The sequence below is a fragment of the Heloderma suspectum genome, chromosome 10 (genome assembly GCF_057233095.1).
Source record: "Heloderma suspectum isolate Gila_16-S chromosome 10, 16-S_ref, whole genome shotgun sequence".
Lineage (NCBI taxonomy): Eukaryota > Metazoa > Chordata > Lepidosauria > Squamata > Helodermatidae > Heloderma > Heloderma suspectum.
The window spans coordinates 31,900,900-31,914,182 of NC_139467.1; the positions used below are offsets into that span (position 1 = coordinate 31,900,900).

Sequence of the window (13,283 nt, forward strand, 5' to 3'; positions counted from 1 at the left end):
AAGGCTGCAATACAAGGTGTGCATGCACGTGGCACCAACTGTGCCAATCTACTAACATTACAAGGCTGGTGGTGGCACCCAGATTGTGGATTGCCATCCCCAGAGGGACCTGCCTGGTGCTTTCTTTATGGTCATTTAGGCACCTCTAGGTGAAGATTTAATTCTCATGGGCCTTTTAAAATCTGTGATTGTTTTGATTGAATTGTAATTTGTTTTACCTTTTTTGTATTTGTAGCCATTTAGAAAACTTGTTCCCTCTCTCTACTGACAATTTTTTTCAATGCTGCAATTTGATTATTTTATGATATTGTACTTTAATATTGTACTTTGCTATTTTATGTTTGTGAGCTGCCCAGATAACAGTCCTATTTGATGGTCTAAATAAATGAAACTGGGTGGGAACTCTCAGGAAACAGATGACTTTTCTGAATGCTCACCCCAAAAAGCTTGTAGTTGCCAAGACAATTCCAAATTGAGCAGAGGAGTTTGCCCTTCACTGGTTTGCACACCTGTGACTGGCATTCCAGTAACTGGCATACCTGTTGGCAACAAGAAATACTCACAGCACGAGCAAGATGGCTCTCACTGGATCAGAGCACAAATCCATCTCAGCATCATTTCAGCAGTGGCCAACCTGCTGCCTCCAGATAGCCTAAAAAACAGCTCCACCATCAGATGTGCCACCTCTGTACATGGAGGTTCCATCTTTTCATGGCCAACAGCTGCCCACATCAGAGAAAACATAACTGTTTGTAGAGCTTTTTCAAGTATTGAAAGACTGTGTAAGGTCAATAAAGTCAATGTTACTACACCTATTGAAGGTGAGGGCTGAGGCTAAGGTGTCCATGAGTCCTCTTTCACATAGGGCAGTCCTCTATTTGAAGGGCTGCCAGAGGACAGTCCTTTATTTGAAGGGCTGTCCTGTTCAATTCTGGATTAAAGCTAAAGAACCAGAAGAACTGTTGCCCGTCAACAGCACCTGAGCAGCAGACCGAACAGGCAGGCACATGGATCATCTGATTACACTCTTCCAACTATGGCGAGATGTACTGCATTCCTGTTTGAATGCGAATAATTATTTCTAATTTGCATCTACGCATATAAATTTGCACATGAAAACTGGTGTCCTTTTTTGGTGATGCATTTCTGTTTTTGGTGATTCGTAAGTGGCTGGGCTATAACAGTTTCTTTTTCCTGCAAGCTTGGCTATAACCACTTACTGAAGTCATGGCTGAGGGAAGATTCGAACCCCTCCTAGTTGAATTTAGTGATGCCCTAAAGGCACAGAAGCAACCTAGATCCTTTTTCTACTCCACCACACATGCAGGGTAATGTAGACAAGCTGCAATGATGGCAATGACCTAACTGCTGTTCTTTTTTTTTTTTATGAGCTTGGTATCCCTCATTGTACATTGTACAGCTGAAAGGGTGCCACAGCGTTGAGAGAAAAGAAACTCAGCTAGCAGCTGAGCTCTGGCTGATGTCTGTTACTGCCTCAAAACCCACCTTTCCCACAAAGCATGTGCTTTGTGCCACCAAACACGAGTCTGAATAGAACTGCCTTTGCTCACATACAGCCCTTCTTATCCTCGCCTCTCTCACCCACCCCAAATCACCCTTTCAACTGTGAGCAATTTTTGGCTTGTGCTGTGAAGTACTACGTACAACAATAAATCAATCAATAAGGGAAGGCTCAAACTCCAGTTCAGCAAAGCTCAGTAAGGCATGCTGGAATGTAAAGCATCTGGGTGGGAACGTTGTGCCTCTGTCCCACACACTGTTGTCATAAAAAAGGAGGGTCACCCCTGCAGTTTGTTTCACAAATTTTCAGGGCTGTATTCACTCTCCACTAAGAAAACTGATGTGCTGCACCAAGGCCACCCAAAGTTACTTGCCAAAAAAGGAGCCAGGTCTTGTTCCATTATAGTGAGATCGTTTTCAGATGTTCTGTGTTGAGAAACCCCCTTTCATATTGCCTCATCCGCCCAACAGCCTCTGCACATTGTAGAGGATTCTTTGAGGTGTGTTCTAGGTTACTCTTAGTTGACATGGGGTACAGTCACTGCTCCACTTAGAAACTTAGGAAGCTGCCTTCTACTGAGTCAGACCAGTTGGCAGCAGCTCTCCAGAGTTTCAGACAGGGGTCTTTCCCAGCTCTACCAAGAGATGACAGGGATTGAACCTGGGACTTTTTGCATGTAAAGATCCCACTTGAACAGAGGGAGACCTAGAATGATGCCTGGCATCAGCATCAAACAGCTTTCCCCAACCTGGTGCCCTCCAGATGCTTTGGACTGTGACTCCCATTAGACCTGGTCTCCATGGCCAATAGTTGGGGGTTGGAGTCCAAAACATCTGGAGGGCACCAAATTGGGAACGGTTTGCATACAGCATCTTGATGCAGCTGCCAGAGCCTCAGTGCTGTTTGACCTAGGCTCCCCACAATGTGCAGCTTAGGAGTTGCCATTTTAATTTTCCAATGCCCCAATTACTCAGTGCTGAACTGGGGCATTGTGAGACAAATTGAAATTGCAGCAATAAGCCACTGATTGCAACACTGTTGCCGGACATGGCCCATCAAAGTAAGGGATCCACTAGAGGTTTCAAACCTGGAGCCATATCTGCCTAGAAGGCACCAGCACCTTCAGCAACTAAACACTGTGGGCAGTAGAAATGAGCACAAATTGGTGGTAAGGAACAGTGTCTTTCTGAAAAGCTTGTTTGCTCCTACTGGTCTTCTTGTAAATGACCCCAGTAAGCTTCCAAGGCAGACCAGGCTTCCGTGGTACACCATCTGATTACGTGTGACTTAGGTGCTTCCACACAGAGGGCTCTTCACGCTACCAATTGAATGGAGCACAGCAATTACATAACACAAGCCTCGTCTGGAAGCACCTGTAGTCTCACCTGTTGCTTTTGTACCAGTTGCAGCCAGACTGAGTGGTGGAGCTATTTAGCAAGTCTCTTCCTGGGAAATCCAGGTGAGGCTGTGACTTGGTTTAGGTCACCCTATTAGTCTGGCTCTCCATCTATACTTCCCCATTTGCCCATCCTGGAGAACTAGAACCGTCTGTGCTCAACACATTGCCTGGAATTCCTGCCTTGACTTGCTTTGCATGACATAAGGAACATAGGAAGCTGCCTTATACCAGATCAGACTATTTGTCCATCTAGCCCAGCAACTCTCCAGGGACTCAGGCAGAGGTCTCTCATCTTTTTAACAGGGTACGAGGGATTGAACCTGGGTCGTTCTGCATGCAAAGCAGGTGCTCTACCAGTATGCAATGGGCCCTCCCCTGAAGAGAACATTCTGCAAGGATGGTCAGTTGTGGTCGGGAACTATGGTTATGAGGATTCACTGGAGGTTTTGGCTGGGACTTGTTCTGCCCCATTGTTTGGGGCAGAGTCCCACAAGCACAGTCATGACAAAATCCCCCTAAATCCTGCACACAGAGACTTATGTAAATCTATTTGCTTATTTTATGTAATTCATTCTGCTAATTGGGAGAGGGGAAGAGACCCCTGTACATCCTGCTCAACACACACACACGTCGTACTTGTTAAAGGGCTGGATGTACCTGATCTCATCTGATCTCGGAAGCTAAGCAGGGTCAGCCCTGGTTAGTACTTGGATGGGAGACCGCCTAGGAATCAGGCTTCCTGCATTGAGCAGGGGTTGGACTCGATGGTCTTGTGGGCCCCTATGATTCTATGAGCTACTGAGGGCCCAAACTAGATGAGACACAATTCAGTTAGCAATTCTGTGAAAGACTTTAACAAAGTAAATAGCAGATGTGATCTGTGAATGGGAGCTTCCCCCCACCCCCAATGCAAATAGGAACTGACCTAGATTAGGACTGCACCAGGGGGCAAAGGGTAAAGCTCCTCTATCCTCCATACCAGAGTCCCAGTCTGGATCAGACCACACACCCTCCTGCACCTATTTACTTTTTGGGCGCTAAGCCTTAACACTTACCAGCCAACCGTTGCAGCTTTAACAGCGAAAAAGCTGACAGATTGTAAAAACTGTGAAAAACTGCACTGTACCCAAGTTTTCAGGACTGTGTGTGCACACACGTGCGCGCACAGCCATGTATCCTGCACTCCAGCATCAGAAGGGAAAGAGAACTGATAGAGATAGGCACAGATGAACACAAAGAGGATGTTTCCATTGATTTAGCACAGAAACCAGACAGTCAAGGAGTAGGAGAGGATAAATTTTATTGTTACAAAAGTGAAAGGCATAAATGGATTTCAAATCCTACGTAACTACAGTTAAGGGGGCCCAAAAGGGCTGGTTTTGTTCTTTACATAGGGCCTCCTGAAAATCTCCCTGTTCTCTGCTCTGCTCCTTGGCCATAGAGTACGTGAGGCTAGGGCAGAATACTGTACAGGAACAGTTAAACATTACAATATACTGCTGTTAGTTTTTTTTGGGGGGGGGGGTGCCGAGGAAAGGGAGGAATCTAGAGCAATCCTAAAAAAAACTAGCAAGTTAAGCGTTGAAAAGTACAAACTCCAAACTAACTACACCCAGGGACTGTGCATATTCCCTCTTCATACAGAGTTCGAAAAAGGAGGTCAGGTTTTTTTTTTATCCAGAACCTTTACGAGATCCTGCTTTGCAGGCTGGGGCTGTGCACTGATGTGACCAGCCCCACACCATCCTTACACAGTACCCCAGGACAGTCAGGCACAGTTGTCTATGTTTGCTCAAAAACAAACAAAACCATGACAATTTTACACCAAGGAAAGCTAAATTGGGCCGCTTGTATGAACAATGCACTTTGTTTTATTTTACATAATGTTTTCACAAATTTGCATAATTCTGATTTTGCCAGTGATGGAAGGAGGCAAAGAGCTATGTAGAGCATTGAATCTCCCTCTCAAGCCACTGGAAATCTGAGTACACCACCCTTCTGGCTTCTGAGATTTCAGTAGAAATTGCACATACACTTAAAAGCGTATCTTCATATCTATACGTTTTAGACCTGCTTTAAAAAAATATATATTTTGAAGATTTTCAGGAAGTTGAATTCTGCATCCATTACCACATTGTGGGGTTTCCCCCCACGTTCCTGTGGAATCATACCACATACAGACACCCCGTGCGCGTGCACGCACACACACACAGCCCTGGATTGGCTCGCAGTTCTAGTGCATCACATTGTATTTAAACAGATGCATACTTTGACCAAATGCGCCAAGTAGGGGTACGTTAAACAGTAGTGCAAACACAGCCTTAATGGGGCCTGCTCTGCTGTAGCTAGAGACACCACACTGATTCTTGACAACGTAAGTGGCTTGGGGTTGGGATAGAGGAAGGTGTCTTGGACTAGCATATCTGATCATCTAGATAACTAAAGACATCTCCTGGGAACTTTGAAGCCTTGAGACATCTTCGCTGTAGAATAAGGCTAGATATAGAAATCCCCTCATGGCCTTGCTGTGCTTAGATGCTGGAGTCCATTTCCCCCCAGATACGGGAGCCAATAGGAATGCCTGTTATTGCACTTGCAGCAGGTGGCTTGTATGGCTTTAAGCTTCGAACCCTACAGACGGAAGGAGCACCTCCAGGCCCTGAGGGTTTGGAATAGCTTTTTCCTTGTGCATGGTGGCATCTCCCTATGCTTGCCATGAAGCGGGAAGAGATGCAGCAGTATAAAAATTAGATAGCCCTGAAGGGTAGAGAGGCACAGATGGTGGCAATGGCTGTACTTTCAGATATTGGAAAGGGCCTCTTGGGTTCGCCTTGGGTTTTGCCACGAGGCGCAGAGGGTCCTCAAAAGCTCTTTTGTGCCCCGGACACACTGGATGTTCCCAAGCAGTGCAAGGGGGAGAAAAAAGAAAGAAGAGAAAAAAAGAGGATTAGTAAAAGGAAACACCAGAGGCAGAAAGAAGGTTAAAGGAATAGCGCCTGCAAGGAAGCTAGAGAAGAGGAAGGAATAGATAGTGGGAAATTAGTGCAATTTGGGTAAATCTGGAATGGGTGCCATTCTGGTAAGGATCATTCTTCATTATGAAAGGCTTCAAGAGATGTCAGGAGGGGGGAGGTATCAGGTACATCAGACCAAAACAGAAAGGAATTTCAAACCAAGCCTGATTAGGCAGGACAAAAGCAAAAAAAAAAGAAAAAGATGGTTTCTGAAAAATGTGTCACATGGGCATGCAAGAGTAGTAGAGGGAGAGGGATAGACAAGAAAAGAATACTTTCTCATGATGTCTATATCACAAGATACAGGCAGAGGCCAAGTGTGTTGGTTACCTCCCTTAATTCATGACCTCCCTTGGTAGCCATTTTAACTACAGCTTTTGTTGCCACATCAGAGGTGGGAAGTAGTGTCCTGAACTTCTTGGTGGATCTTAAAACTAGAAATGGTAAAGGACAATCTGATGGACCCCACAGTTCAGACATGCACATAGCCAACTTTCATTAGATCTGCATGAATAGGCACCTACCTCCTTTAGGATTACCCTATCTCACAACGCTGTGCAGACACCAACTATGGAAAGAGAGGCTCTGTCAGGTCCTGAGTACTCGGGCCATGGGGAAACACAGGGAATCAAGTTGCATTTTGCTTGGAATGAAGTCTGCCTCCGATTCACCACTCTGGCTTACCCCCGGCAGTGACTATAGGCAGAAGGCTGGAAAATCCAACCAAGCACTTAACTCTTCCCTTGCTCTGCCCTGCCCAGCAGTCCAGCAAGCAGAGCGCCATCACTGCTGCCCATTCAGTCACAACAGAGATGTTATCAGCTAACAGAACCGTCATGGCCTCAGCTGCTCCTCCTTTTGGTTGCTCTTGCCATACGCAAGAGTGAAGTAACAGCTTCTCTCTGCTAGAGCTGCGGGGGCGGGGGGGAGAGGAAAAGGAAGAGTAAGGCATTAGAAAGTTTCTCCAGGTTTGTTTTTGCTGATATTGGGGAAAGGAGGGGGAAGGGAGGTGGTAGAAGCAGGCCTGATTACATGCATTTCCCTATCAAGGGTAACATACAAACTAACCCCCAAACTACATAAAACTATGACTATTTTTGTTAGGAAGCAGTTGCAACAAATCCTTCTGGAGGCTGGGCGAAAGCAATTCGAGCCAAACAGACATTAAAATATCACTGTTTACAAGTGGCAGATCTGCCAAATTTGTCCCTTATTCCAGAATGTTAACATTTTTAGCCCATCTCAAAACCTCAGGACAGATAGCATCTGTTTCATTTGTAATACAAGACTTCAGGACTTCCAGACACAGACAATGAACTTCCATACATTGTTCTTCTCTTTTGGAACAGACTCCAAATGGGATACAGATGTGGAAGGGAACCAAATGGAAAGCACTGATGATGGTTAGTTGCTGGAACACACCTAATTCAACACTGTCGTTAAACAAATAAAGCATCTTAATAATTACTTACCAGCAATACATACACGTACACATGAGAAAGGATTACGTCTCATTTTGGGGAAAATGAGATGGCAACAAAATGAGCACCAGAGAGGGTGGAGGCAGCAGCCATTAAACAGCAGAGCCAAGATGGCACATTAGGTCCTGGCTTTACACTAAAGTTTGGGGCACGGACACCCTGCACATCAATTGCGGTTTCATCTTGAGCTGTGAACCTGGAAGTCCCTGATTCAAAAGTCACCTCAGCCGTTGAGGGTGAGAATGGGCCTATCAGGCAAGCTACTCACCCTTGGCCTCATTCCTGTATCTGCAATACGGGGAGAAGATGACTGATCTATCTTACAGGGTTGTGATACAGCAGGGGTGGGCAGAAAGGACATCTCCAGATGTTTTGGACTTCAGCTCCCAGCATTCCTGACCATTGGCCATGCTGGCAGGGGGCTTCTGGGAGTTGAAGTCCCAAAAATCTGGAGATCTATCTTCTGCTCACCCCTGTGATAAGGAATACTGAGATAATGTGAAGAACCTTGAATACTCTAAGGGTGCAATCCTATGCATGTTTAGACAGAAAAAAGTTCTACAACTCCCAGCATTCCCCAGTAAGCCATGCTGGGGAATGCTGGGAGTTGTACAACTTTTTTCTGTTTAAACATGTATAGGATTGAGCCCTAAAGCACTATATAAATGCCAAGTGATGATCTAGTAGGGCAGTTGCCTTCTACCGTACGCTACATCTCAACCTAACCATGGTCATAAAATACAGAGTCCCTCTATTACAAACTAAGGGCAAGTGATTGGTCCTGTGCAGCAAGCCTTGTTCATCCTTGTTCTGTATCCCAAAATTACAACCTACTATAAGAGCCATCTGCTACTAGGCTTTAGAAATTAACTGCTCAGTAGCCAATATGGAGTGCTCAGACATGTCATTTAGTACAACCACTATTCTGCCCCTAGTTTGCAGCTCGATTTGCACAGCCAAGAGATCACCTAGAAATGTCTGTCCTACTTCCTATTATTTCATGGTAACCACTGAAGGTCATTTTATTATTTATTTATTTAAATTATTTCCACCAGGTGTTCTCATTTTTCTGTCCTCCAAGCAATCACAGAGAAAGTGGATAGACCCATAGCTCAAAACTATGAAGCCACTTCCTGCCTGCCTGCATAAACATCCCATGAAATGATAGCTTTAGCACCACAAGTCCCTGCCACCTCTTTGGGATGTGACAGCAGAAGTCACTGTGAACATCTACTTTACTCAAAATCCTCCCCACCTGCCCCTCAAAGCTGCAGGCTGCCTTGCTACCCATAGGCCTCATAGCCCTTCACAAGGCCTAAGCTACTGGTGGGACGGTTTGCAGGCACACAACAGCCACACAGACTGGAGGGGTGGATGGACTCCAGGTTTGAAGCAACTCATGCAGCGAGAATGAGATGATTCACTGGATGAGGGCGAGGAAAAAAACACACATTCTTACCAGCTAACCTTCAGAGAGCAGTACTAACCCATCCTGTGGGGAGGGGCTATCCCATCAGGCAGTGCAAGATATGGCAAAGTCCTGGCAAGCATCCTCCTGAAGAAGACACCAGAGATTATGCACCATGGCAGTCTCGGGGTTTGGGAAGTAGAATGGGAGTGGGGAGAGAGATAAGAGCAAGAGTGCTGTCCATCAGCAGTGGGATACGCTTAGGCCAGGAAGAGTTATGGCTACTCTGAAACTCTATGCTACAAATTACTTCAATTAACAGAGCATAAACTCCCCACCCCCCACCCCATGTATAACCCCCAAACACAGGGGAGAATGCACAGCAGCTGCTTCTATGCCTGCTGGGTTCTAGAGCTGTCATCCTGGCAACAGCCTGAACTGGCAGATGTTCCTCCAATGAATTGCCCAAGCTCAGCTTCTTGCCACAGAAAGTAACCAAAGAGTGGGCCATCTTAATCTAACAAAAGGAAATGCAAACATAAAACCCAAAGCAATTAACTCTTTAAAAAGTATTTTTTATTACAAAAGCAAATAACAAAGGGAACTCGCTTAATCACCGCAAGAGAGTTTCCCCACACAAATGTAACACTGCTACAGTCCTTGCTCCACCCCTCTCCTTATGAATATGATTGTGTGTTGAAGGATGCCCTGAAATTCCCCCTCAACAAGAAGAGCTTCCTTCCCTGATAAGTGTACAAGGCTACCCCTCTGGTAATAAGGAAGTGGTTTATGCAATCCAGGAACCATCTCTCTCTCCTTTCTGATTATGTTCCTGGGAAGTTGTACAAGGGAAAAAATGTGTGTGTTTCCAATTTATGACCCCTGCCCGCTCCAAGCAAAGCTGCAACTTTTTCAGCAGGTAATGCCAGAACCTTTTGGGCCCCACCGGTCAACCACACAGGCAAAACTGTTTTGTTGACAAGGCTACCTTTGGAAATGCACCATCCCAGATGAGATGGTTAATGTGGCTGTACTGGGAACAGCAGCTGCTCAAGAAGGTGCAAGCTGACAGAAGAAAAAGAGAATAATGTTCTCATCATGGCTGCAGGGATCTTTCATGGCAGAAGTGGCACAGCAGCCTCTGCGGGCTCAACACCAAGTCTGCTTTTACCAAGGGAATGCCACCACCACATCCTTGGGTTTGGCATGTGCCTCAATGGCACAGAATAGAAGCACCTGCCCCATATATCAGCCAGCATACTGCTTGGAACTGTCTTTGTAACAGTGTCCCAGAGGCTAGAAAGAGGGCTATGCCTTAAGGGTCCTATATTTAGCAGGTTAAGAGAATCCTGGGACCAGCAGCACTCTAAGAGGCATCAGTTACCAAAACCTTCAGTTTTGCACCACAAATAAGCCAAAATTCTGCTCATCGGAATGCAATACAAATTGCAGAGGATCATGCATTCCAGCCACAACATTTGATAGCTGGAAGCTGCTGTAGAAGTTTCTGGACTCCATCAGAATGTCTTGATATGGTGCTCTTAAGTGCAGGTCCACATTCTAGAAAGGGAGTGCTGATTGTATGCACCTCTCCATCCTTCTTGTAATAATTCTGATTTGTCAGGAAAACAGATTGTGTAGCTAGCATATGCCAATCATCATAATAAAATAAAATAAAAATAGATAGGCATGGAAATGCCTTGGATCTCCTGCAGGAGCTATTTCAGCTCAGGGCATAGGTGCAGAGAGTTCAGGAATCCTCCCTCTATTAACATCACTCTTCTTAGAATGGAAAAAGCACAGGTCAGCTAACAAAGTGTGTGAGACTGAGAATGGTATTCGTCTCCTTCCTCACAAAACACACATACAAACAACGGCGGAAGGAATGGTGACAATTCTGTTTAACATGGCTGGGTAACTTGCTGCCCATCTTAGGATGGTAGCCTTACAAATCTCTCTAACAATAACACCGTGTGTGATCAATGGAAGAAGTCTTCCATGTGCCTGCTGCAACTGATGGCTTTCAAGAACGCTCTGCTAAGGAGGGTGGTGTAGTCCAAACCACTGATGGATGTCACACATGGCCCTGAAGAAGCTGAAGTAAAGACTTGACTTGTTCCTTCTCTGATCCCTAACTTGCAGCTTTCAGGGCAAATTCCTGAGATGTGACTGCAATGATTCCAATTTTAAAAACCTTGTAATGTTCAAGCTTTCTTGATCTTCTGCAGAAGTGGGGTAGTGAAAGGCACACTCACACACTTGATTTGTTCCTTTGAGACTCGAGATCTTATTCTATCTCCCACAAACTCTAGTTTCTTTAGGTCAATAGGGATAAGGAGGATCTAGCCCCCTTATGTCCATATTTTCCTATGAGCTGGTAAAGTCCAGGAAATAAGGCTTACAGAACCTTTTGTTTGTAATGACTTGATACATAAATTCCACTGCTGTAAAAAAAATCAAAAATCAAAAATCTAACCTGGTTTTAAGAACCTGTGAATACAGGTTTATGTACAGCAAAACCACGTATTAAAAATCCCTTAGAAAAATCTACAAAATCTGTGCAAAAATACCCAGCAGCTTTTAATAAACACATTTCAAGTATTTAACATGTCTTAAGCCTTCCTATTTATGTTAAGGGCTCACACAACAGGATGGGAGGCACTTTAAGAGGAAGTCCAATAGAAAGAATCATGATCCTTCCCTCTTTATATGATTGGTCAACAATCAAAGTGGATGGACTCAACTTCCTACAAAGAAATCAGTTTGGTCTTGAACAATGCAGGAAGTTCTCTCTGGATTCCTCCTTGGTCAATGTGTCTCCCATGTACAGATCTTCAACCCCCACAAGAATAGCTCTGCTACCTGTACACACCAGGTGACTATACCCCACCTCTATTGACATCATTTAAGAAATGCAGATGGGTTTGCTTAATTTTCTTCTAAGTATTAAACAAATAACCCCACTGGGCTGTGTTCAGCCTTTTGTTGTAGTCCTGATTCAACTGAAACAAAGGACAACTCTGGGTCGGTTCCTAGAGTGAGAAACCATTTTCTGCCACTGATCCAATAGATTTGCTCATGATCTATCCTCAGGATCTTCTACGCTATGCATCCCTCTTACTCCCACCAGCAGGAACAGGAGAGTCTACCCAGGCAAACCAGCTCAGCAAGCCACACTTGCTGCTAGGCAAGGAGTGCTGTGTCCTAAAATGGTTCACCTTTCTGCCTTACAGCTCACGCAAGCACCAATTATCCTTTGTGGTGCTCATGCGGAGTGGCAGGAAGGACAGACTTAACGTCAAAGCTGTCCACTTTCACCAAAAAGCAAATTTTAAAGTAATCTGCAGGGCAGCTTAGGGAGATGATACCTTTGCTCCGCCAACCCCTTGCCCGTACCAAGTCCACGTGCAAATTACTATGCTCTTTTCAACCAAACACTGTTGCAGATCCTCCGAGAATAGATGGTTCTCAAGAAGCTGGCATCTCCCAACCAGTGGCTATTTTGGCTCTAAGCAGTGTCAACCCGCTTTTCCCCTGTGTGACAGCAGGGCCCACTTAGAGGCTTAACTGCAACAGTCCACAATGTTCAAGTAAGTCCCACTGCATAAAAACCAAACCAAATAAAAATCAATGCAAGAGACGATGGCATATGGTTTGAGTAGGAACTCTGGAGGCTCTGCCACACAAGGTTGTCCTGCCTGAGCCCAGGAAATGGTAAAATGGACGAGAGGCACCGGCTGGAAGTAGGCATAGGCACAGGACTATGTGTCAGTACTGCTAAGCGTTGGCTCATACCATGCTGGCATCAGATTTTGTTCCAAAGGAAGGGATTTCACTCTTAGGAGTGGATGGGGTCCCAGCATCTGCCTGGATAAATCCTCTTCTGTCTATTAAACTAGGCAGGGGGAGAAAGAAAAACAAGCAAGGGAGTTAGACTGGTAATTAGCAAGCCAAACGAGCAGCAACAATCTCTTTTTTTCACCTATTTATGGATGAGGTGAGAATTGCAATCTGCACTTGGGTCACAAACATGAAACCAGGGGTACTATTTATTCTGGAGTTACGTACTAGGAGTACAAGAGCATGTGGTATAAAAACGTGTATGAAGCTTTGTAAAGCAAAATCTGCAGCTAGTATTTTAACATCAGCAGACCAGAAATATCAAATGGTCACAAGTCTTCCTCGGAGAAAGCCAGAAATGGGGATAAATTTCTCCAGCCCCTCACTAGGGAGACAAGAATCTAGCCTCCACTAAACACAGTTCCGCCACCTCTTCCACTTGGTTTGGATGAGCTACTTCTAAATTGCCGCTAAACACTAAATAAATTTTATGCGGGCCAGATTTCCATCAGAAGGTAGGAGCTTATTCTCCATTATAGTTTTAGAGAGGGAGTGATATTTAAGACATGAACTGAGGAATCCACAGTAACAATGACAGTACCGATTGGTTAAAAAACAT

The 13,283-nt window shown here is 45.0% G+C and overlaps 1 protein-coding gene across 3 annotated transcripts in view; it reads right to left on the reverse strand.

The window, feature by feature from the left end:
* Positions 1 to 4,205: 4,205 nt before the first annotated feature.
* Positions 4,206 to 13,283, reverse strand: part of ZDHHC18 (zDHHC palmitoyltransferase 18) — a 57,298-nt gene continuing 48,220 nt past the window's right edge. The window contains exons 8-9 of one of the 3 annotated variants that reach the window (XM_084815787.1): positions 12,620 to 12,719; positions 4,206 to 5,810 (exon numbers count right to left, since the gene is read on the reverse strand). In XM_084815787.1, the coding sequence (XP_084671913.1) occupies positions 5,721 to 5,810; positions 12,620 to 12,719 (190 nt within the window). In that variant the 3' untranslated portion in view covers positions 4,206 to 5,720. Of the gene's footprint in view, positions 6,847 to 12,619; positions 12,720 to 13,283 lie in introns of all 3 variants that reach the window. The other 2 variants (XM_084815789.1, XM_084815788.1) reach the window with 2 other exon arrangements.